The 26,023-nt window shown below is 40.8% G+C and overlaps 1 protein-coding gene across 4 annotated transcripts in view; it reads right to left on the minus strand.

Moving 5' to 3' along the window:
• tsnare1 (T-SNARE Domain Containing 1) overlaps positions 1 to 26,023 on the minus strand; it is a 650,834-nt gene that overhangs the window by 223,401 nt on the left and 401,410 nt on the right. For all 4 annotated transcript variants that reach the window (XM_052023541.1, XM_052023540.1, XM_052023538.1 and 1 more), the window contains exon 7: positions 20,562 to 20,615. In XM_052023541.1, coding sequence (XP_051879501.1) covers positions 20,562 to 20,615 — 54 coding nt within the window. The remainder of the gene's footprint in view (positions 1 to 20,561; positions 20,616 to 26,023) is intronic.

Below are 26,023 nucleotides of genomic sequence, written 5' to 3' on the forward strand. Positions count from 1 at the left end.
AGATTCTCATCCTTGAATCCTGAATGAAAGATCTAAAGCCCATGACAGCAGCACTTGTCATCCTTAAATTATGTATAGATTAAAGAAAATAGAATACTTTATCTTAGATAACATTCTGTTAAAATCCATTATCCTTTAAATATGGATGTTTAAATACCTTTAAGTATACTACTATATTAAATATGCATATACTTTAATCACCTAATGCTAAAGTAAATTTAGTTAACAGCTTGTGTAATGCATTTGTAGCGACATAAAGGTTTTCTAAAATAAACCCAGGGGCTCTATTTTTCAAAGCACAGGTTTTATCGGGAATAGAACAGGAAGTGCAGGAAACACACAGGTCAGGCAGCATCTGTACAGAGCAAAAGAGTTAATGTTTCATGTTGACGATCTTTCATGGCAGAGGTCATTGACCTGTAATGATTTCCATTTCTCTTTCCATAGATGCTACGTGACCTGCTGAGTATTTCCTGCACTCTGTTTTTATTTCAGATTTCCAGCATCAGCCTTTCTAGATTTTTGGGGAATTCACCTTCAGAATATATTTTAACATTCCTACATACAGACATCTTATTTTTCAGCAGTTCGAACCTGTGCCAAATAATCTGTGATCTGCAATATATTTTGAACAGGACTTTTCTATGCTTGCCCTGGAAAATTGATAGAAAAATATAGATTTGCCTATGTGCCTTAAGCAATTGAACAGAGCAAGTCGTCTTCCATTGGAATGGGACTTGGAGATGTTACACACAGGGATAGGCCATTTAATCCTTTCAATATTTTTCACATTCAATGAGGTCCTGGTTGATCTGTGAACTAACTACATTTATCTGCCTTGCCTCCATCTTTAACATCTTTGGTTAACTAAAATCCATTAATACAAATTCAGAATGACCTAATATCAATTAACATTTTCTGAAAAGTGTTTCAGACTTCTTCCAATCTTTATGTGTGGTCCACTCCTGAAAGGCCCTCTGGTCCAAGGTTCTCCATTCATTGGAAAAAAATCTTTATTTTATTTAATCATTTTCCAATAATATCCAGGGAAATCAATCCCTCCTCATAACTTAAATCTCAGCCTAGGCAACATTTTACACTGCATTCTACTGCAAGTCCATTACACCCACCCTAAGGTGTGCTGTCCAGAATTGCTTACAGTATATCACATATGTTCTGATGAGAGCTTTCAATTACTGCAGCATAACTTTGATACTTTTATATTCCAGTCCTCCAGACAAAGAGGTAGTCGATTAGCAACGGAACTGTACCTCAATATCTCTCGGTCTACCTTGTCATGGCCCTTGCACCTTATTTGTCCACCTGCACTGCACTTCCTCTGTTACTGTAACACTATATTCTGCATTCTGTTATTGGTTTCCCTTGTACTCCCTCAATGCACTGTTTTCCTTTAGTACTACCTCGATGTACTTATGTACGGAATGATGTGTCTGGACGGCATGCCAACAAACACTATCTCAGTATACGTGACAATAATAAACTAATTACCAATAAGATACAACACCATCAGGAAGGAATTGGCAAATCTGTGCAGGGATCCTTTATCCAAGAATCATACATGCAGCAAAAGTCTGTTTTAGCTTCACCATGGTCAGTTTCTCTCATTTGACCATCTCAGATGCAAATAATTTATGTTTCTTTGATTTTTGACTAATGTAATATTGACGGTTAACTGCTGGATATTGCAGTAATTTATCTCTAAAATAAAAACTACAAAGTTTAAAGTAAGTCTGGCATCCATGTTTAGAGCTAAAATCACTTTTGTAACATTTTACATCCAACCTCCAAAAGCAGAAGTACAAAAAGGTCCTCAGTGGTTCAGTTGAAGGTAGCAAGTAACTGAGCATTATCAACCATACAGTTTGGTTTAATTCCCAGTCTCTGTTAAGGGAGTTAACTTTAGCAGGTGTTCATATGCCACGAATGGTGTTAATGCTCCCAGACTATAGAGAGAAAGAAAACAGCTAGATTTCTCCCTTTCTGAATCTGGTCCAGTAATACTTACTGGAAAGTGCACTCATGGGCACCAGGTGAAGATAGCACTTGGCTTGATTGTCATTCCCCAATGGTCAAAGAACCTACCCCGATTCTCTGCCTTGGCATACACTGATAACTTGAGAGGGTGACTGAACACAGGGATTGACTGCAAACCAACACAGTTATTTATTTTGATTTCATCTGTGATTTCCACCTCTTCAGTATGGAATTCCCCAGCCTGATAACTCCTCTTTAATCAGAAGTCTCTTGCCACCAGGGTCAACAGAGCTCATTTAATTACATGCAGCATCCCGCTTGGAGGTGAACTGGAGCAGATACCAAGAGTGGGATTGCTGCATTAAAAGCTCTTTAATTTATTATGGCTTTCATTAAATGAAATGGATAAAGTTGTGAATAAGATCTGTATCTCAATACTCTTAGCAGCAAATGGAAAAAGTTATAAGGGTAATTTTAGCCTACACTACAGGTTGGGAAATTTACAGGACTGGATCAATCTGTCAGATTTTATTTACACCCCACCTGATTTTGCTTTCTATGGTTTCCATGGATGGTGTGTGAATGGCATCCGGTCTGATCCCATCTAACGACTGATATCAATTGGACAGCCCATTCATATTCTGAGCAGTCAGTCTCCACCTCTTTGAATCAAACTTACTTTTCTCAAATATTTCAAAGCCAGATCAGTATATGTTATACAATAGCTTAATTCACTAATCTAATATAGGTAAATCATTAACTGTCCTTTCTTCTTACTGGAAGTAAGGCTGAAAGATAGGCTGCGTACTTTTATTGGCTATCGGAATATATTGTGCAAATATGGACATGTATGATGAGTGACAGCTCTGTTGGTCGCACCCTTACCTCTGGGTCTGAAGGCCCAGGGTTCCCTCCAGAGATCTATGCTGGCACTTTGGTGTAGTACTGAGGTAGTGCTACACTGTCAGAAATGCTGCTTCTGCATGAGATGTTAAACCAAGGCCACACCTGCTCTTTCAATTTGATAGAAAAATTTCTTTAGCACTATTTCTATAAAATCCCAGGGATTGGCCCTCGTAAATAACAAACAAAAAATGCTGGAAACAGGAGGTCAGGGAACAGCTGTAGAAAATATAAATTTAGTTAATGTTTCAGGTTGAAGATCTTTGTCAGAAGCGAGCTGGTCTAGGTGTCCTGCTTAATAACCTCCCAACTAACATTTCTCGTACAGAGTATCTGGTCATTACCATGTTGCTGTTCATGAGAGCTTGCTGTGTGTAAATCGGATGCTGTGTTTCCTATATTTACAACAGTGACAACACATCAAAAGCAGTTCATTGGCAATAAATTGTTACAACAAACATCCTTTCTTCTATCTGACGTGACAGCAGGTATTACACGGCAATAAAATAGAATATGTGGGTGATTTATATTGGAGGTGTACATTCTTGGAGACAGGTTTTCATGTCATTTATATTTTTGCTCTACCTCTCTGGTCTCTCCATCATTCACACAGCTTCTTTCATCAATTTCCAGCTGGTCTAGTACCGTAGCCATATCAATTATCCAGTCTGCAGCACCTAGGTGTAGGAGCAGATGCTGAGATACGCCGAAGTGTCAAATGTGAATAATGTCAAATGCGAGAGAATTACCTGTATTTATCCGTGTTTGCATTAAAGGTGAGAAGTCACTGCTGCTATCTATGCTGTGCAATTACTGCTGTGCTGATTTTAAAATTATAAAATATGATCCATATTTTTCCAAAGTGCCAAAGGATGAAATATTACACTATCAAAACGCGTAACACCATGAGGCGAAATAATAGTCCGCACTGGGGTGAAATGAAAACCGCTGAATAGCATACATTTCCCTGCAGGTCAAGTGCATGTCAGTATCAATTCCTGGTCCTGTATGCTGTAAATCACCTCAAACAGATTCAGTTTAATTTTGCACCTCATGAGGCATCAGAGTTATTCAAGACTTAAATGTTACTTTCATGTTTGATGAGGGATTTGCGGCATTATTTAGTAGGTGTGAACAGGACTTAAAGAAATAAAAATGCCCCATTATGGACAATTCTGTGTTGACCTGTCAAGCTTGCTTGCTTTTTCTGTTTGACTGACACTTGTAGTTGGACATTCTTCACAATTCCTCAGCAAATGAAGCACTTCATGCCTGCATGCTGCAAGACTTAGACAGCATTTAGGCATGGGCTTAGGGACAATTAACATTCGCAGACTAAAGTGCCAGGCAATGACCACCTCCAGCAAGAAAGAGTCTAACCACCAACCCCTGATAATCAAAGGTATTACCATCGCTGGGTCTCCCACCATCAACATCCTCGTGGTCTGTAGGCAGAATATAAGGAATTAATATTGATGGGATTCTTAACGCAAGTTGAATTTTAAGGAACTTAATTAAATGGTTAGTTTAGATCATTGGTCTTTGTGAAGGGCTGTCTGTTCCAATAAATCTGTAAGGCAAAGTAATTTTTCATAATAATTTTAAAATCAGCTTTCACTGGTTAAATAAGTGAACAAAATGGGACTGAAGAAAACATAATATTGAGCATCCATTCCAGTAAACATTAAAGGGCATTGAATAACAATCATTTTCATAATGATGAAGCTCTCCAAGAAAACTAAATGCCTGTAACAGATTTGGTACAAAGGGCCAAAACTGGGTAAGATTGGACATATTGGAATCTTAGGAATGGTTTTACAAATGTACAATGCAGATGTGGAGTTTTGCCTCCCAGTTGAACTTCATGAACTGGATGCCTGCATCTGAATGATTTTTTGGTCACCAATTGTCAGAATAATACTAAGGACATTTGTCTGAAATCCTAAAATGAGTTAGGCTCCACACTGAGCCCAAGTGGATACAATGAACATTTCTGCACACAAAAGGCAGAATTGAAGTTCAAGAGGCTAATATTCTCTCTGCTGTCCAGATGCTGGAACCTAAAAACTTGTACCTGTTTTTAGTGACACTCAGAGTGGGTGCAGGGAACATTTCTGATTCTGAAATGGATAGGCCAAAGACATAAGTAATATGGGGCCTCAGCCCCCATTATCATCAAGTAAGTGAGCTACAGATAACTAAAACACCGTATAGGCACTTTGGTTCAAACGTGCCAAATGTGTTAAAAGCATTGACCCAGGACATATTTTTTTTCCTTCACTAATATGGCAGGAAGCATTTTTTGGCTTGTATTAAGCATATGCTTCTTCCCAGCATATTGAAAGCTTAGGTGCTCATTTGGCACTCAGAAATAAGCCAATGTTGAACCCTAACCGGTAGAAGGGAAGCTTGTTTTCAGGCACTGAATTGATAATTCTACTGCACGTTTAAAAAAGATGCAAATTACACCCAATAAGCAAAGATGAATAATAAACACCAGTCCCTGTGAGGCACTACAAACTAGAACTCTAATTATGGTTGCATATTTATTAATGACACATTAAGGGCTGTACTAGTAGGGCAAGGCACAGTGCAGCAAAGGCAATAACATTATGGACAAAGATTATCCAAGTGACTTCAATCTGTATGACATATGTACTTCTCCAAACCAATGAATCAAAATGTGTCTACTTATTATAATCTAACACTGGAACTACTATGATATTCTTCAGCATCACAATTGAAATTGTCTTGGACAGTATCAAGGAAAGAATTCCTTTGCTGGAATTCAATGTTGCAGAACTTAATCGCGAGAGTGGATATCTGTTGAACAATACCAAATGTGGCTGAAATCCTCAAAGAGTTAAACATTAAAAACAAACAGATTTAGAACTGCCTCTTTATCTACAAACTATGTGAAAGATGAAGTAATGTATTAAACACTCACACTGTGTACATGCTGTTGTTCCTCTTACATATTCTTTCTATTCTCAGCTACTCTGCAGAAAACCCAGGATATCTCACGTGAGGTAATGTGACTTTGCCTGCATCTGGCCGTACCTCTCCCTTTGAGAAAGTTTGATGCTTAAATGTTCCAGAGAATTTACCTTTAATGCCCTACTCATATAGAAAGGGAGGGGGGAGAGAGGTGGGTAGAGGGGTGAGAGAGAGGGAGAGAGGGGGGTGAGAGAGAGGGAGAGGAGGGGGAGAGAGAGGTGGAGAGAGGAGGAGAGAAAGATAGAGAGCGAGAGAGAGAGAGAAAAAGTGCGATTAGAAGGAGCATGAGAGAATGAGTTTCCATGGCCCTATCTTATTCTGTTCTTGGCAAATCATGGAGCTGAAATCCCAGTCAAAGATGATACACAAAATTGCCCCATTCGGCAATAAATCTGAACTTTACAAATCCTTGAAATATAAAACAATCATTTAAAAATAAGACTAACTTAGATTAAAAGGTTGGAATCATGAATTTTCAGTCACAAGTAACCACATACTACAGACACAAGGATGTTGATAGCAGTCACTCTTAAATCAGGATTAGATAAATAGTTTGGGATACCATTACTCTTGAATGTGGATGTGTGAAAATCCCTCTTCAGAATATGAAATAAGCACCCAAGGCAAGAACATGTTCAGTAAATAGTTTGCTTCTTGTATGAAGATTATTTGTGATGGCACAAAGGCTTTTTAAAATAAACCCACAGGTTCTATCCATCAACAATCAGGATCAGGAATTCACTTGAACCAGTCTGAAGGGGCTCCATGCCGAAAGCTGTCACTTCCTGGTAGTTCAAACTTGAGTTAAATATTCTAATCTGTCATCAGTAATACTGACTGTTTTTAAACAAAAGTAATCTTTTCCTTGCCTGTCTGAGAATATTAACAATAGAAAAAGTAGAGCACATCAATCTGCCCGTGTGAATGAAGCAAACAAGTACAGTATTTTACTCTGAGCATAATGGATTCTAAATACTAGTACCTTGAATTACTGAAATACCAAAACCCAGTCCACCTAGGCTATCCAGAAACAGTTCGGAGTCTAAGGCAAGCAGTTGAAGACATAGATGCCAACAATGGAACAATTAAAATTGGGTTCACACTGAACAGAATTTTGAGGAGCTCAAAAATCTCAGAGATCAGAGGGATGGAGCAAGAAAAAATTGAGGCATGAAAGGATTTGAAATTAAGATTGAGAATTTTAACAAAGTAACAGTACTAGACCAGCAGCCAGTGTAGGTCAGCATGCAATCTTTACATTTAATTAAAGAGCACAACTTGATTGCAATTCCTCTGCCTACAAGTTGTTCAACGTAATGAATATCTTTTTTTTAATTGAACCATAGAACAATACAGCACAATACAGGCCCTTCAGCCCACCATGTTGTGCCGACCTTTAAACCACGCCTAAGACTATCTAACCCCTTCCTCCCACATATCCCCCTATTTTAAATTCCTCCATATGCTTACCTAACAATGTCTTGAACTCGACCAACGTACCTGCCTCCACCACTACCCCAGGCAGCGCATTCCATGCACCAACCACTCTCTGGGTGAAAAACCTCCCTCTGATATCTCCCTTGAACTTCCCACCCATTACTTTAATGCTATGCCCTCTTGTATCGAGCATTGGTGCCCTGGGAAAGAGGCGCTGGCTGTCTACTCTATCTATTTCTTTTAATATTTTGTATACCTCTTAATATTTTGTTTAATTTAAAAGTTCCATGTCATAATAAGACAAGATAAAGAGCAGGAGTGGTTTTTAAGGCTCCTCAAGTCTACTCCATTATTCAACAAGGTCATTGCTGATCTGATCATGTCCCCTTTCCCTATTCCCCACAACCCTTCACTCCCCTATAATCTGTAGTATGTATCTACTGCAGTCTTGAATATATTCAATGAATCAGTTTCACAGCTCTCTGGAATAGAAGATTCTAAAGATTTACCATCTTCTGAGAGAAAAAACAATTCCATCTCATCTCTGAAATTATGCCCCCTCTTTCTGCATTTCACTCTGAAAGGGAACATCCTTGGCATCTGCTCTGTTAGACTCCTCCAATAAGATCGCCTTTCATTCTTCTAAACTGAAACGAATATAAGCGCAACCTGGTCAAATTTTCCTCAGAAGAGAACCCCCTCATCTCTGTGACCCTTCTCTGAACTGACTCCCATGCAGGTATATTCCTCCTTTAAAATGGAGACAAAACTGTATGCAGTACTCTGGGTCTTCCCTTTGCCCTACAAAGCTGAAGCAGGACGTTGCTACTTTTAAACCTCATTCTCCTTACAATAAAGGCTAACACTGTATTTGCCTTCCTAGTCACTTGCTGCACTTGTCTGCTAATATTCTCTGTTTTAGAGTGTAACCAAAACCACATCCCTCTGTACCACAGGCTTCTGTTATCTCTCTCTGGTTAAACAATATTCTGCTTTTTCTATTTTTTCTGTCCAAGTTGAAAACCTCACATTTCCCAAGATAAAATTTCACCTGATAAATTATAGCCCACTCACTTATCTGTATCTTTCTGCAGACTTTCTGCATATTCCTCACAACTTACTTTTTTATCAATATTTGCAACAACAGCAAATTTGGTTATAATGAATTAATTTCCTTCACCTAAGTCACTGATGTGGATAAAATTAAGGCCCCCACACAGGTTGTAAGGCACCTCATGACTTGCAGCTTGCCATCCTAAAAATGACCCCCACTCTTTGTATTTTGGTTAAACATTCCTCCATATAAGCAAGATAATAGATTATGTCTCCCACATTTCCAGTTGCCTCAACCAAAATCCCTTCCCCCCCCCAACCCTCAACACCTCAAATGAACTTAAAAACCCATCCTTTGTCTATGGCACTTGATCTCATTGAAATACAGTTTACTGGAGGCTGTTGCAAGAGTGGAGAGTAAAACCTGTAAATGGTCAGCTTGTCGATACTACCAGCTCATGTTAACTGAGATGATCCTTCCCCAGTGACAAGAAAAGAGATATTCTTTGATATATCAGAGCAATTGATATAATTCTTGCCACCTACTCTGAGTAATAAAGCAGAAAATATTTGCATGATGGCATTGGGCCTTAAGAGTGAGTCTCGAAGGAGCATATTTGTAGATTCCACATCTGATCTGTTTTGTGACAACTGTATTTTTGATATGTGCACCCTGGAGCAACTACACAGGCAATGCAGAGTAAAATCATTAGCAGCCAGCAGTAACTTTATGTTAGTCCAGGGGGAAAAGCAGCCTCGTAAATTCCAGGGTGCTAACAGCCCAAAGCCAGTTACCAGCAGGTTGTAACCATGCCAACATGTGTAAGTGACAATGCTGTTGAAACAATGGGATGCATCAAAATTGCTAACACTGCATATATGTAATAATAAATAACGTATGTACAATGCTTTTGAATGTTACTCCGTTATCTGTTCTGCGTTCTCTCCATAGTTCCAATTTCCTATTGCATTTAACTCAAGACTCACTGAAATGTCTCCTACTCTAACTAAGGAGCTCACATTACAGGCTTCCTTAGTGCTCCCTCCTAAAATCCTAGATTTTTAGAGCCCAGATGGCAAGATAAATGCAAATTTGCAATGCTGTTGAGCTCTTTTAATCGAATAAGTCATTCTAGAATGCAAATGAAATGCTGCCCTCACAGCAACTGAATCAGGTTATTTGGCACCTCTCGCTGAAAGAAATGTTTCTCACCATTATAATTAAACCAGAAATGGTTCTCTCTTGTTCTGTTACACAGACATAACTGAACATATTGTCTTTGGGCATGGTTTATCTTTATTTTATTCACACGTTTGAAATTGGTATTACCAACAGGCCAGTGCTTATTGCCCTTTGCTAATTTTCCTTGAGTAGTGATTTGCCTTCTTGAATGAGTGCAATTATAGAGGACGGTTTCATGCATGCTTTGAAAGGGAAAATAACATTACCCCTGTGAATCCCCACAGCATCCAGCGACCCTGTGATCTCTGTCTCGGAGGCCAATGTCAGAACATCCTACAAGAGGATGAACCCTCGCAAGATGTCAGGCCCCGATGGTGTACCTGGCTGTGTCGACCACCTGGCTGGAGTGTTCAAGGACATCTTCAACCTCTCACTGCTGCAGTCGGAGGTTTCCACATGCTTCAAAAGGGCATCAATCATACCGGTGCCCAAGAAGAGCAGGGTGAGCTGCCTCAATGACTATCGCCTGGGAGCACTCACATCTACTGTGACGAAGTGCTTTGAGAGGTTGGTCATTGCTAGAATTAACTTCTGTCTGAGCAAGGGCCCGGACCTGCTGCAATTTGCCTACCATCACAACAGGTCTACAGCAGACACAATCTCACTGGCTCTCCACTGGAGTTTGGAGCACCTAGACAACAGCAAAACACAAGACAGGCTTCTGTTTATTGATTACAGCTCAGCATTCATCACCATCATCCCCTCAGTACTAATCAACAAGCTTCAAAACCTGGGCCTCTGTACCTCCATCTGCAACTGGATCCTTTACTTCCTTATTGGGAGACCGCAGTCAGTGCACATTGGTAATAACATCTCCTCCTCGCTGACAATCAACACAGGTGCACCTCAGGGATGTGTGCTTAGCCCACTGCTCTACTCTCTCTATATTCATGACTGTGTGGCCAGGCACAGCTCAAACATCATCGATAATAATTCGCAGATGACATCACTGTTGTGGGTAAAATCTCAGATGGTGATGAGGAGACGTACTGGAGTGAGATTGTTCGGCTGGTTGAGTGGTGTCGCAACAACAACCTCGGTGGAAAGGGTGAGCAGCTTCAAATTCCTGGGCATCAACATCTTGGAGGATCTATCCTGGGCCCAACACATTGATGCAATCATGAAGAAGGCATGCCAATGGCTCTACTTCGTCAGGAGTTTGAGGAGATTTGGTATGTCGCCAAAGGCTCTTACAAATTTCTATAGATGTATGGTGGAGAGCATTCTGACTGGTTCCATCACAGCCTGGTATGGATGCTCCAATACACAGGATCACAGGAGGGTGCAGAGGGATGTAGACTCAGTCAGCTCCATCACGGGCACAGCCCTCCCCACCATCGAGGACATCTTCAAGAGGCTGTGCCTCAAGAAGGCAGTGTCCATCACTAAGGACCCTCACCATCCATGACATGCCCTCTTTTTGTTACTACAATCTGGGAGGAGGTACAGAAGCCTAAAAAACTATGAGTGAGGAACAGCTTCTTCCCCTCCGCCGTCAGATTTCTGAACGATCAATGAACCCATGAACACTACCTCGTTATTCTTCTTTTGCACCATTTATTTTGTAATTTATAGAAATGTTTATGTCTTTGCACTGTACTACTGCTGCAAAACAACAAATTTCACATCACATAAATCAGTGATAATAAACCTGATTCTGATTCCGAGAAGACACTTTCATAGTGCATTTACGCATGACATCTGGGATTTTGACCCAGCATCACTGAAGGAACAGCAAGATTTTTCTAGGTTTGGATGGTGTGCAACTTGAAAGGGAAACTACAGGAGGTGGCAGCATTTCCTTGTTCAACCTGAAACATTAACTCTGTCTCTCTTCCCACGGATGTGGCTTGACCTGTTGAGTATTTCTGGCATTTTCTGTTTTTGTTTCAGATTTCCAGTATCTGTATTTTTCTGATTTTCACAATCACGTTGATCTCTTCTGGCTCATATTTTTGTGCTGTAAAGGTAATTCTATGAAGTAGCTGCTCTGACCCCATTCCTCCATCACTGGGAATCAATCCTTCTCTCCTCTTATCTTTCCAGTAGCAGCAGGACAAACATGGCAAACTTGAAGGTCAACTTGACATCAGATATGGAAGCAGACGGGGTAGCGGCAGGATCCAAGCGTGGCCTTGGGAGCTCTTACCTGTAGACAGTCCAGATGAAGGGTCTCAACATAAAAAGGCGACTGTCCATTTCCCTCCACAGATGCTGCCTGACCCATTGAATTGCTCCAGCAGCTTTGTATACCAACTAATGAGATCAGCACTTCTTCTGCCCCGTTCACTTAGCCAAGTGTTGAGAAGATGGAGATTTGAACAATAATGCATGACAGTGTATTATTGTTCAAATCTGAAACTTTGGTGTCAGTTTCAGACACCAAATACGCAGGCACGGTAATGTAGCGGTTAGCTTAACACCATTGCAGCACCAGTGTCCCGGGTTCAATCTACACTCTGTGTAGACACATTGACCAAAGTTGAACACAAAACTGATTTATTTCTTTCCAATACTAAACTGTCATGTATTATTGTTCAAATCTCCATCTTCTCAACACTTGGCTAAAGTGAATAGGGCAGAAGAAGTGCTGATCTCATTAGCTGGTATACAAAACTGCTGGAGCAATTCAATGGGTCAGGCAGCATCTGTGGAGGGAAATGGACAGTCACCATTTTATGTTGAGACCCTTCACCTGGACTGCCTCAGGCAAGAGCTCCCATTGCCATGCTTGGATCCTGCTGCTACCCTGTCTGCCTCCAGGCCAGAGCCCCCAACGGTGCATGGGGGCTTTGCTGCTCCCCCACCCATATTTTAAAGCAGTTCGTTGATGGGTCTCAACCCAAAACCTTGACTGTCCATTTCCCTCCACAGATGTTGCCTGTCCTGCTGAATTCCTCCAGCATTTCTTCTTTGCCTCTTCCAACCTATCACCTCCTAGCTTCTTACATCATTCCCTTTCATCCCCCCTCCGCTACCCACTTACCTTACCCCCCCTCACCTGGACTCACCTATCACCTGCCATCTTGTGCTCCTCTCTCTCCCCTACCCTTTTACTCTGGCTTCTGCCCTCTTCCTTTCGTCCTGTTGAAGGGTCTCAACCCGAAACGTCAACTGTTTATTTCCCTCCATAAATGCTGTCTGATTTGCTGAGTTCCCCTAGCATTTTGTGTGTGGAGTTCCTCCAGCAGCTTGTTTTTTACTCCAGATCCCAGCATCTTGTCTCCAGTTGGTATACAGTTGGTATGCTGGGCCAGTGACCTTAAAGGCAGCAGTAAATGCTGTACTTGCATTCTTATGCAGTTTGCCCTGATCTCCAAGTCTAAAGTTAACACTTAGATGTTCACCTCATCTTTGCCCAGCCAACAATCAAATCACTCAAACAATTAATGACATATTGCAGATTTTCCTTGCATCGATAGCTCTATTAAAGCCTAAACAACACTCTTCTAAATACTAAACATCCATGTCTTTTATTTTGTGAAACTGTTCTTCAGCTGTGTCAATTGTGGCTCAAGCACGTTCGTGTAGCGGTTAGTATAACGCTATTACAGTGCCAGTGACCCGGGTTCAATTCCAGCCACTGTCTGTAAGGAGTTTGTACGTTCTCCCCGTGTCTGTGTGGGTTTCTTTCGAATGCTCCGGTTTCCTCACACATTCCAAAGACCTACGGGTTAGGAAGTTGTGGCTATGCTATGTTGGTGCCGGAAGCATGGCGACACTTGCAGGCTGTCCTCAGAACACTCTACGCAAAGGATGTATTTCACCGTGTGTTTCGATATACATGTGACTAATAAAGATATCTTATCAGTTGATAGCACCATCATCTCTTAGCCAAAAGACGAAGGGTTCAAATCCCAGATACCTCAGCACAGAAGTCGTCCATTGCAATCAGCATTGCAGATGTCATCCTTCAGCTGAGTTATGCTCACCTAGGTGGATGCAAACAGTTGCATTACACTAGAGAAACAAAGGACTGCAGATGCTGGAATCTAGATGAAAAAAACAACAAGATGCTGGAGGAACTCAGCAGCTCAGGCAGCATCTGTGGAGAAAAACAGTCAACGTTTCAGGTTAGGACCCTTCTTCAGGATTGCATTACATTCTTTTGAACAGCATCCAGGACAATTGTTATTCTTCAACGAACATCACAGACATAAATGACCTGGTCAGTATCAGGTTGTTTGAATGTGTGTGCAAATTGGCTGCCACATCTATTACATTATACAGAGATTATACTTTCTGGAAAATGCTTGGATTGTTCTGAAAATGTGAAAGGTGTCAATGTGAACACAAGACTTGCATGCTATTTTTAAGACTGTACTGTTGAAATCATGAGACTACAAAGAGGGGCCGGCTAGAAAAACTCCATAAGCAACCAGCAGCAGGCCCTCACATTCAGATACCTGATGTTGTGCTTGGTCTTGGTTGTACTTAGTTCAGCAAAATTAACATTAGTGTCTGTTACACTGTAATGACTGCAATCCTATTGTATCTACAACTGTAATGACTGCAATCCTAGTGTATCTGCAACACTGTAATGACTGCAATCCTATTGTGTCTGTTACACTGTAATGACTGCAATCCTATTGTATCTGTGACACTGCAATGACTGCAATCCTATTGTATCTGTGACACTGCAATGACTGCAATCCTATAGTGCCTGTTACACTGTAATGACTGCAATTTTACAGTGAGCCATCTTGCATCATACAATAAAAAACAGAACATTGTTAAATATGGAGACACAAGAGATTCTGCAGATGCTGGAATCTGGAGCAACACGCACAAAAGGCTGGAGGAACTCAGCAGGTTAGGTAGCATCTATGGAGGGAAATAAACAGTCGACCCTTCATCAGGACTGGGAAGGAAGAAGGCTGAAGCCAGAATAAGAAGGGGAGGGGGAGGAGCACAGGTTGGCGGGGGATAGGTGAGTCCAGGTGAGAGGGGGAAAAGTAGGTGGGTGGGGGAGAGGGAAGATACAAAAAGCTGAGAGGTGATAGGTAGAAGAGGCAAAGGGCTGAAGGAGGAGGAATCTGGCAGGAGAGGGCAGTGGACCGTGGAATAAAGGGAAGGAGGTGAGGAATAGATGGGCAGGTCATGAGGGCGTGGGAAGGGGTAAGAGAAGGGGTGAGGGGGCTACAGGAATGAGGGAAGACATCTTTAAATATTTTCCCTCCACAGAGGTTGTCTGATTTGCTGAGCATTTCCAGCATTTTCACTTTCAATCTCAGATCTCCAGCATCTACAGTATCATGCTTTAGGATTATGTTGTAGAACTACACAGAAGTCTGACATCAGCTCTCAAGAGATTTTAAACCTTCCAGAGGGCAAGCAAAGCATGGCATAAATGCAAGTCTTTGTGTCAATTCTTTTGTCCTCATTTACTTAGGCTTTTAGCAACTGTACATGTAACAGTTTGTAGCTTAAGCTATAGACTAGTGATGTACCACCACCTTTTAAAGCCGTGGAGGGTGACTAACAGGAATGTGGAATAACCAGCAATTCAAACAGCTTCTTGTTTCAAGCCTCTGGACTTGATTCAAATGGAAGATATTAAGTCATGTAAAGCAGAGTAGTTGTGGAAAGTAAGTGTTATTTCAAGGGAACAGTCTTCAGGTAAAAATCAGTAAAGTGACACAAAAGTCAAAGGTTTCAGAATACAGTAGCAAAACCTTTTATGAAAAGTAAATCAGTGACAAAAAATGTTGTTCATTAATCATTTCATCATTGCCTGATATCTCTGCACAAGGGGATGTATTTTTTAAAGGTGGGAAGAGGAAATTGGGGGACAGAAAGTGAGTTGGAAATAACTATAACAATTTGAATGCTTAACTTCTGAACCATAATACTGCCTTAATATATTTGTTATTTCAATTTCCCTCTAATTAAACCAATTCTGTTTCAAAAGAATGCAACAAAGATGCATTATTGCCTGTTTAGTGCAAATTAATAAATATACATTAAAATTCAGAAACATTGACTGAATTTTGCATCCAAGCAAGGGTTCAAAGGGCTTTAGTATCTAAGGTACGTCGAAAACTATGCCATTATCTTTTCCTCATTTGTGTTATTGAGTAAGGTAAGAGTCTGACTTGCTGCCAGTAACTCATTTCCATTCCAATGCATTGAGTGTAACCAATCCCATCATCACCTGAGTTCAAAAGATATATGACAATTTAAAGCCTCAGCCTAAATCCAGGGTAGAAATTTAATGGACCATATCTTGTTGGAGAATTAGCAGAGAGCTAATGGTGCATGGTGTTATTAATGCCCAAATTGGCTGACAAGATCAGGGGACTAAGAGGTTTGATGACAGTTTTGACTCCAGAATTTACTAGTTGACTTGTGCTACTCACCATCTGCATCACATAAATGGTATCTTGCCCTTTGCCCCCTTGTTATTTTTAAGAACAAGCAAGAGGTGCACATTAATTACCCATTACATTCACTGCAGAAAGTTAAGACTGATGATTCAGTACACAAGTACCCTTTTAACATTGTGCTAATTGTTAATGGAATTCCAATCAACCTTTCTGGCACAGAAGGGGAATAAATTAACTGCTCAATCCCATTTCTGCCTGTCGCAAATTATTTGTAAAATCCTTAAAAAGATCACACTTTTATCTTGCTTTCCCAGTTTTTTCCTCTCTCCAATCTTTCAGAGCCTGTCTACTTCTCTTTCTCTGCCTGAGTTGAGTCCAATTCACACTGCCGTCATTGTTTCTTTCGTAGTCCCTAAATCCCATTGGCTAAGGAGAAGCACTGCTACACCCTCTGTTTTTAGAGGTGCCAGATATCCCACTGCTCTTGCTATGCTGCTATAACCTTGCAAATTCAATGAGTGCAAAAGAAAACTTCACAAGGGTGTAAACTGTGAGAAACCCAGCTCCCGCAAAAATCTGGACAATCTATTTATTGAAACAACAGCTCAAGATTTAGCACTTAGTTTTTATACTGCTGGATATTAATTAATGCCTATTCTTGAATTACCTTTGTTGCTGCATTCAAAATGTCACTGAATATTGATATCCTTGACAAACACCCGATATCATTCGGTGAAAAAATCTTTAAAAAGCTGCAAAAAAAATCTAACAAAAGCTGTAAATGCTGGGACACTGAAACAAGAACAAAAAAAAGATTGGTTTTACTCAGCGGGTCAGGCAGCACCAATTAGAGAGAAAGAAAATTAACATTTCAGGGCAATGATCTTTCATCCAAAAATTTGGCAATTAATCATGTTTTAAGTTGAAAACAAAGGGAGTGTCAGAGAGAGGGTGGAAATTAAGAAAATCTAAGTAACACAAATGGTGATGGTGCTGGCTGAATTAGAGTGATGAAGGCATGTCAATCATAAGATATCTTTATTAGTCACATGTACATCGAAACACACATTGAAATGCATCTTTTGCGTAGAGTGTGCTGGAGGCAGCCCGCAAGTGTCGCCACGCTTCCGCCACCAACATAGCATGCCCACAACTTCCTAACCTGTACATCCCTGGAATGTGGGAGGCAACCTGAGCACCCGGAGGAAACCCACGCAGAGATAGGGAGAATGTACAAACTCCTTAGAGACAGATACCGGAACTGAACCTGAGTCACTGGCGTTGTAGTAACATGATACTAACCACTACATTACCGTGCCTGCAACCATCTCTTTAGCTAGCACTATTATAAGCTCTTGGTTTCAGTTGTTGCTTCCATCCCTCCTCCTTCTGTGCAACTTAAAAGATATATCTTATCCCATGAGTTCTTGAGTCAGATGTGTGGTAACTTTAGTCACAGAATATGCAGCATGGAAACAGGCCCTTCAGCACACTTAATCTTGCTGACCATAAAGCAACAGATGTTACATGAATCCAACCCCTAACTGGTTTTATTCTCCCCATATCAACTTCCCTCCTCCTCCCTTCCAGATTCTACCAGTCACCTACACTCTGGGGACAATTTACAGTGGCCAATTAATCTAACCACATTCACGGTTTTGGGATATGGGAGGAAATCAGAGCACTAGGAGGAAACTTATGCATTACTGAGAAAACATGGAAAATCCAGACAGTATTGGAGGTCAGGATTGAACCTGGGTCTCTGGAGTAGTGAGGTTGCAGCTCTACTAGCTACACCACTGTGATTGATGGATGTAGCCTCTGTCCATCAAATTAGCTGCAGTCTCATTACATTCAGTTAAAGGTTTGGTTTCTCCTGCCACCCAAAATGAAGTAGGACTTCCATTTGCCCACATAGCAGCATCACAAATCCATTGTATCTTCCTGGCTGTGTCTCGTTTAATATGCAGTACAGGTCTTCAATAACATTCCCACATCTGAGTGGCATGTTGCCATTGATAAAGAATGCACTGATACTGGTGTGCTTAAAATGCTGCAGCTGCTTAATGGACAGAAGTATTTTGGGAGATGGAGAAACAATGTTCAGAGGTCTAAAAGCTTGGATGAGCGAATATTAAGGTCTACATTTATGATTAGTGAGCCCAAATGAACAGAGACTTCTGCAGGTGTTCAGCTGGCAAAAACAAGAGCAGTGGTAAACCAGATTCTTCATGCTCCAAAGGTGGATTCTCTGAAAAAGGTAGGTGAAAGTGCCCGACACAGTCAGTGCCAATTTCACAAGTATAATTGTACCTAAACTTAATGGTCTCTCAGGACCAACAATGTAAGCAAAAGTATGAGTGGTCATGACTCATCTCCGACCCACCCATGCCTTTGCAGTGTTTGAACAGGTATTAATTATAATCATGTAAAATTGTTTTTTTTCTCTCCGAGAGATTTTTCAGAAGAAATCACAGTATCAAGGCATGCATTTCCACTATTCACTTCATGCAACAATCATATCTAAGAGGAGTAATGAAAACATGAAATTGCAGAAGACTTCTTTTATGAAAATAATTATTAATATTGCTGAGCTGAGAACAAGATGATTGTAATTAGTTAGTATTCTGGCAACAACAAAAAAGGCACTGGAGGAACTCAGTGGGTCAGGCAGCATCTATGGAGGGAAATGAACAGTCGACGTTTTGGGTCGAGACTCTTCATCTGGACCAGATCAGAGTCCAGATGAAGGGCCTTGACCCAAAACATTGACTGTCCGTTTCCCTCCACAGATGCTGCCTGACTCACTGTGTTCCTCCAGGACCTCTTTTGTGTTGCTCCAGATTCCAGCATCTGCAGTCTCTGGTATCTCCAAGTATTCTGGAAATGTCTTCAGCAGAAAGCAGTGGAGTGGTATTCTCCAAAGCAGTTGAATAATTAGCAGAGTCAAAGCAAGGCATTGCCAAAAGAAGAATCCATAACTAACAGTAAAATAAATGCTTCTTCCCATTCCAAAAAAAAGAACAAGCATAGCTGGAAACTTATGAAGTTTTTACAGAAAAAGTTATGAAATAAGATCAGGACTAGACCATTTGGCCCTTCAAGTCTGCTCCTCCATTCATCAAGATCATGATTGATCTTCTGCCTCAGTGCCATTTTCCTGTTTTGTCCCCATATCCCTTGATCACATTATCCAGAACTCTATCCATCTCCGGTTTGAATAAAGTTAACATCTGAGCTTCCACAGCCCTCAGGGGTTGAGAACTTCAAAGAATCAATGTCTCTGAGTGAAGAAATTTCTTCGCATCTCAGTCCTAAACAACCTACCCTTTATTGTGAAACTATAAAATATTGTCCTAAGCTCCTCATGCAAGGAAAGGATCCTCGCTGCACCCAGCTTATCAAGCTCTGTAAGAAATTTGAAAGATTTAATGATACTTCCTCTCACTTCTCTAAACTCTCACGAATACAGGTCTAATCTATTCACTTTCTCCTCATTCAGCAAACCCACCCTCCTTGGAAGCAGTCTAGTATGTTGCACACTACCTTGGCAAGCACATCCTTTCTAAGATAAGAAGTCAAAATATCCCAGGTGAGGTCTTTAAGAGGTTCCATACAACCACATGAAGATCTCTTTAGTTTCTTTATTCATATCCTCTTCTAATAACAAATCATTTGCCTTCTCAATCATTGGTTGCATCGAAAAGTTGGTTTTTAGTGACTTGTATGCAAGCACTCCTATGTCCCTTTGAACATCAATGCTATCTAAACTCACGTCACTTAAAAAATACTCTTTTTTTTATTTTGTGCATCAAAATTTATAACTCCACAGTTTTCATCTGTCATGTTCTCACCCACTCAATCGGACTGCCCATATCCCCTTGAAGTCCCTTTACATCTCCCTCTTTAGTCACAATCCCACCTATTTAGAAAGCTAGGAAATATGACAAATGATGTGGAAAGAGAATAGCTGGAGCCCAACCACTGATCCCTGCAGTTTCCTACTAGTCACAGTTTGTCAGTGATCCATGTACTGCCATTTGTTGCTTTCTCAATCTATAGCAACATATCACCTTTAACTCCATGTGCCCTAAACTTGTTGACCAACTTCCTGTGTAAAATTTTATCGCAAGTCTTCTGAAACTCCAGATACACCACATTCACTGGTTCCATTTTACCAGTCACATCTTCAAATAACTCCAGGACCTGTGTCAAGCATGATTTTTCATTCATACATTCATGTTGACTTTGGAAGGTGAAGGACAGAATATTTTTGTTACAGGATAGAGGGATACACATACAGATTTTGTTAAAGAATGCACACTATTGTAAAGCTGACCAGTAAGGATGGAGGTACAGAAATAGCCCAGTGCAATCAGCTTTTCCTTTCACATTACAGGAAATCACTGGTCATCTCAGCCCTCTCCAGGATCATCTTTCTGATGCTAATGGAATGACTTTCAATAAGTGAGAAGGAGTTGAGGAACAGAGCTACTTGATTTAAGGACAGAGCTTATGATGTGAGCAGAAAGTATATCATGTGTGTGATGACGTACATTACTTGGATTTGCCAGATTCAAGATTGCAGAGCAAAGCCCCTCACTCACCTGTCTGTTCTTCAATGTTGAAGGAAGCAACGCTCTGGACTTTTCAGCAACTTTCTGTGAAAACAAAAAAAAATCACTTGATGAAGGTTTACGACACATGCATCAAATCTCGTAAACCTCGGGAATAAACATGCGTGTTATGGACAAAAATTATCTTTAAATAGCTGAGATGAAGTTTCATATTGTGACCATGAAAAGACTACATTTTCAATTTCCCCTCGATATTAATGTAGAGACGAAGCGTAAAGAATGAATGAGGATCAACTATGATGCTCCCCATGGTGAGCCTGCCAAGGTTCAGAAATAAATGACTACCAGCTGTTAAGGCAGTAAGCAATCCCAAGGAAACTAGAAAGAGCAGCAACCTTCAGGAGACAGGAACCTTATTTAAAACTGTTCCACTTACAGAGTAGCATGGAATTGTGATCACACTTTTGGCCCATTGAGTCTATGCTCCTAGTAGAGCCATCCTATCAGTCCCATTCTCCCCTCTCTTTCCCCTTTGTCTAAGCAATAATTTTCCTTCAGGTGTTTATCCAATGTTCCTTTGAAAACTCAAGCCAAACCTGTGTTGACCTCCCTTAATGAGTCACAGATGATAACGATTCTCTAAACAATTTCACCACTCAATGATTATAAGCCGTCAGTGCAAAAATAATTAGTATCGCAGATTAATTCCTGGACACTGGAAAGAATGGAAGGGGGGAAAGTGGTGCAAAGTTCAATGGCTATGTATTTTACCACTGATAACTGAGTTCAGGTGCAGATGGTCTGGAAACCCAAGCAAGAAAGCATAGCAGGACTGTGTTTGAGGTAACCAAATCAGATTCAAACATAGATAGGTCAATTTTCTTTTAATCTGTGAGACGTGTAAGAGAACTAATGTGATCACAACAGGAATTTCAATTTGCCTGGAATTAACTGGGAAGACTACACTGGAAACCTGAAAGTAAATAAGAGAGGAAAGGGATAAAAGAGGAAACATGTGCCTGGAGTCAGAAGAGATAGTGGGAGGTCCTTAATGAATACTTTGCTTCAGTATTCACCAGTGAGAGAGACCTTGATGATTGTGAGGATGGTGTACAAATGGCTGATATGTCGATGTGAGGAAAGAGGATGTGCTGGAACTTTTGAAAAACATTAGGATAGATAAGTCACCGGGGCCAGACAGGATATATCCAAGGTTAATACGGGAAATGAGGGAAGAGATTGCTGCACCTTTGGCAATGATCTTTGTGTCCTCACTGGCCACAGGAGGTGTGCCAGATGATTGGAGGGTGGCAAATGTTGTTCCTTTGTTCAAGAAAGGGAGTAGGGACAACCCTGGGAATTACAGACCAGTGAGTCTTCCTTCAGTAGTGGGCAAATTACTGGAGAAGATTCTGAGAGACAGGATTTATGGGCATTTGGAGAAGCATAGGCTGATTAGGGACAGTCAGCATGGCTTTTTGAGGGGCAGATCATACCTCAGGAACCTGATTGAATTCTTTGAGGATGTGACAAAGCACACTGATGAAGGTAGAGCAGTGGATGTGATATACATGGATTTTAGTAAGGCGTTTGATAAAGTTCCTCATGGAAGGCTCATTCAGAAAGTCAGGAGGCATGGGATCCAGGGAAACTTGGCTGTGTGGATTCAGAATTGGCTCGCTCATAGAAGACAGAGGGTGGTGGTAGATGGAACATATTCTGTCTGGAGGTCGGTGACCAGTGGTGTTCCACAGGGATCTGTTCTAGGGCCCCTGCTCTTTGGGATTTTTATAAGTGACTTGGATGAGGATGTGGAAGGGTGGGTTAGTAAGTTTGCTGATGATACAAAGGTTGGTGGTGTTATGGATAGTGCAGAAGGTTGCTGTAGATTACAACAGGATGTTGATAGAATGCAGACCTGGGCTGAGAAGTGGCAGATGGAGTCCAACCTGGAAAAGTGTGGAGTGATACACTTCGGGAGATCGAATTTGAAGGCAGAATACAAGGTTAATGGCAGGACTCTTAGCAGTGTGGAGGAGCAGAGGGATCTTGGGGTCCACATCCATAGATTCCTCAAGGTTGCCGCACAGATCGATAGGCTTGTTAATAAGGTGTATAGTGTGTTGGCCTTCATTAGTCAGGATATTGAGTTCAAGAGCTGTGAGGTAATGTTGCAGCTCTGGTTAGACCACACTTAGAGTACTGTGGTCAGTTCTAGTCGCCTCATCATAGGAAGGATATGGAAGCTTTAGAGAGGGTGCAGAGGATGCTGCCTGGATTGGAGAGCATGTCTTATGAGGATAGGTTGAGTGAGCTAGGGCTTTTCTCTTTGGAGCGATGTAGGATGAGAGGTGACTTGATAGAGGTGTACAAGATGATAAGAGGCATAGATCAAGTGAACAGTCAAAAACTTTTTCCCAGGGCAAAAATGGCTAACACGCGGGGATATAATTTTAAGGTGATTGGAGGAAGGTATAAGGGGGATGTCAGAGGTAAGTTCTTTACACAGAGAGTGATGGGTCTGTGGAACACACTGCCGGCAGAGGTTGTGGGGGCAGATACATTAGGGACATCTAACAGACTCTTAGATAGACACATGAATGATAGAGAAATGGAGGGCTATGTGGGAGGGAAGGGTTAGAGAAATCTTAGAGCAGGATAAAATGTCAGCACAACATCGTGGGCTGAAGGGCCTGTACTGTGCTGTAGTGTTCTGTGTTCTAAAGTAAAAGCAGACAAAAATACCCTCCCACATCCCATGATTTTTAGGTCTATGCAGTCTCTGCATGGTGCTGACATTGCTGACTCTTTCAGCTAAACTCATTTCCATGACTGTGTGTGGTAGAAGGTCAAAGTCTTATTGAGCCATCTGCTCTTATAGACAATTTCTGTGGACTACTTGAAGAATGTTAAGACAACTGTTAGCTGTGTGCCACAGCTGAGCTTCTCCTCTATGTTGTTAGTCCAGGCTATGTTGGCGCTGGAAGCATGGCGACACTTGCAGGCTGTCCCCAGAACACTCTACGCAAAAGATGCATTTCACTGTGTGTTTCGATGTACATGTGACTAAGAAAGATATTGTTATCTTATCTTATTGATTTTGGGCCGTTGCAAGTGTTATAGTCACAGAGGTGATAATAGGGTTGAAAGAATGGTAAACATTGGAGAGGTTGGATAAACTGGGTTTATTCTCACTGGAACATAGTAGGTTGAGGGGTGACCTTATAGGGGTTTGAAAATTATGAGGTGCATCGATAGGGTAGATAGTCAGATCATTTTCCTAGGCTGCAGATAGGCATACATTTAAGGCGAGAGGAGAGAAATTTAAAGGAGATATGAGGGGAAAGTTTATCACACAGAGGCTGGTGGTTATATGGAATGAGCTACCAGAGGAAGTGGTAGAAGCAGATACAACTACAATGTTTAAAAGACATTTGGACAGGTGCTTGAACAGTAAAAGAGTAGAGGGATATGGGTTTAATGCAGGCAAATGGGTTTAGCATAAATAGGTATCAGGGTTGGTATAGATGGGTTGGGCTGAAGACCCTGTATCTGTGCTGTACAACTCCAGTTTTTGTGATGGACTGGGCTGAGTGTAGTGAATGCAGCTCAGACTATCACTAAAACCAGCCTCCTCTCCGTCGACACCATCTACAGTTTCCACTGCCTTGGGAAAGCAGTCAATATAGTCAAGGACCCCTCCCATCCTGGTCATTCTCTCTTCTCCCCCCTCCCAACAGGTAGAAGACGCAAAAGCTTGAGAACACATACCACCAGGCTCAAAGACAGCTTCTATCTTGCTATTATAAGACTCTTGAACAGGCCCATTATACAATAAACTTGAACCCTTTATCTCTCAATCTACCTTGTCATGGCCTTGACACTTTATTTGTCTGCCTGCACTGCACTTTCTCCATAACTGTAACACTATTCTCCATATCTGTAACACAAAACAGCATTCTGTTTTGCTTTCCTTTTGTACTACCTCAATGTACTTATATATGGAATGATCTGCCTGGATGGCATGGAACAAAGTTTTTCACTGTATCTTGGAGCATGTGACAATAATAAACCAATCACATGCCAACAAACAAGAAATGACAGATATGGTCACAATGATGGAATGGATTAATAACAGTAAGATCAAAATGCTGTAAGATTTCAATGAAAAAAACATTGTATAGAAAAACCTTCAGTTTCCAGAATGTGGTAAAAGGAGGAACTATGGGATAGAGATCTGTCTTGTTAAGTGACATGAAACAATAGTATCTACTCACTACCCATTATTTACAGCACCTGATATTTAATTCCATTACTGGCATTGAAAAAAAAATCTCAAATCTCACATGCAAGTGGCAACTGGTCTGTTATCACTCATTTGGCATTACCTGACCCTCTGACAAATTTCTACTGCTAACAGTCACGATTTGCATATCTCATGCACAAAGGCTGAATTAAGAGGCTAACAGATCACTTACTTCCACTGAGTAATAAGTGAATCAGAGAAGGCAGGAAATTAACGTGAGCAACAAGAAAAGTAATGTGGAGGAAGAGCAAGCCAAGGTCATACGTTAAAATGCAAATGTGGTTTAAGATAGGGATGTCCGCATGCAAATGTTAAAAGTGAATACATTTACTGGGAAGTCCCACAGCTGTTATGAAGATTAGGACTGCTGCATTTTTTAAAAGTGAAAATGTTAAATACATTCAAGGAAAACAGTGGACAAAGGAAACTGTGTAATCTTGAGGGATCACAAGGTGGAGGACAAGGTAACAAATGATTGAAGAACAGAGGAAATCCTTAATGACGTTTCGGTGTCAGCATGTACAAATGGATCCAAGGAGTGCTGACCCTCTGTACAATTAGAATTTAAAGAACCCCGCATGAAGAAAGAAACTAATGAAATGTAACTATTACACTGAAAGAATACTAAATAGCATCACAGCAAGAAACTCTGGCAGATATCAGAATCAGGCACTGAAAGAGATTGAGAGTTTTTCAGACCTCACAGATATTTTAAGTGACTTACTGAATAACAAGTTGCTATGGACGCAAATGAAGTGGGAGGTAAAATAACAAACAACCTATTAATTGTTGACATGCAAACATGACAATAATAGTGGCTAAAGTGCAGGGAAATAAAAGTATTGATGGTTCACTATAGATGGAGAATGACAAAAAAAAGTAATTGAACATGGATTTATAGGTGATAGGTTGTGCCGGGGAAACCTATGATGTATCCTTTTAGGATATAACATGGTTGGATTATGGAGAGAACAGAACAGAATTATTAAAGCTCAGCTTTAGCAAAACTTTTGATACAGCAATAAGCACGAAATTAGTTCCAGAAATATTTTTAAAAAGCGCTTCTTAAAAGGAAGTAAGCTCCTTAAGTGATCACAAACATTTTGAGCTAGAATATGCAAAGGGTAAGTATTAAAGGAGGAGATGTGTCAAATAGAAAGACGTGACAGGGGATTGTTTCTGAGGC

Source organism: Pristis pectinata, chromosome 9, assembly GCF_009764475.1.
Source record: "Pristis pectinata isolate sPriPec2 chromosome 9, sPriPec2.1.pri, whole genome shotgun sequence".
Classification (NCBI taxonomy): domain Eukaryota; kingdom Metazoa; phylum Chordata; class Chondrichthyes; order Rhinopristiformes; family Pristidae; genus Pristis; species Pristis pectinata.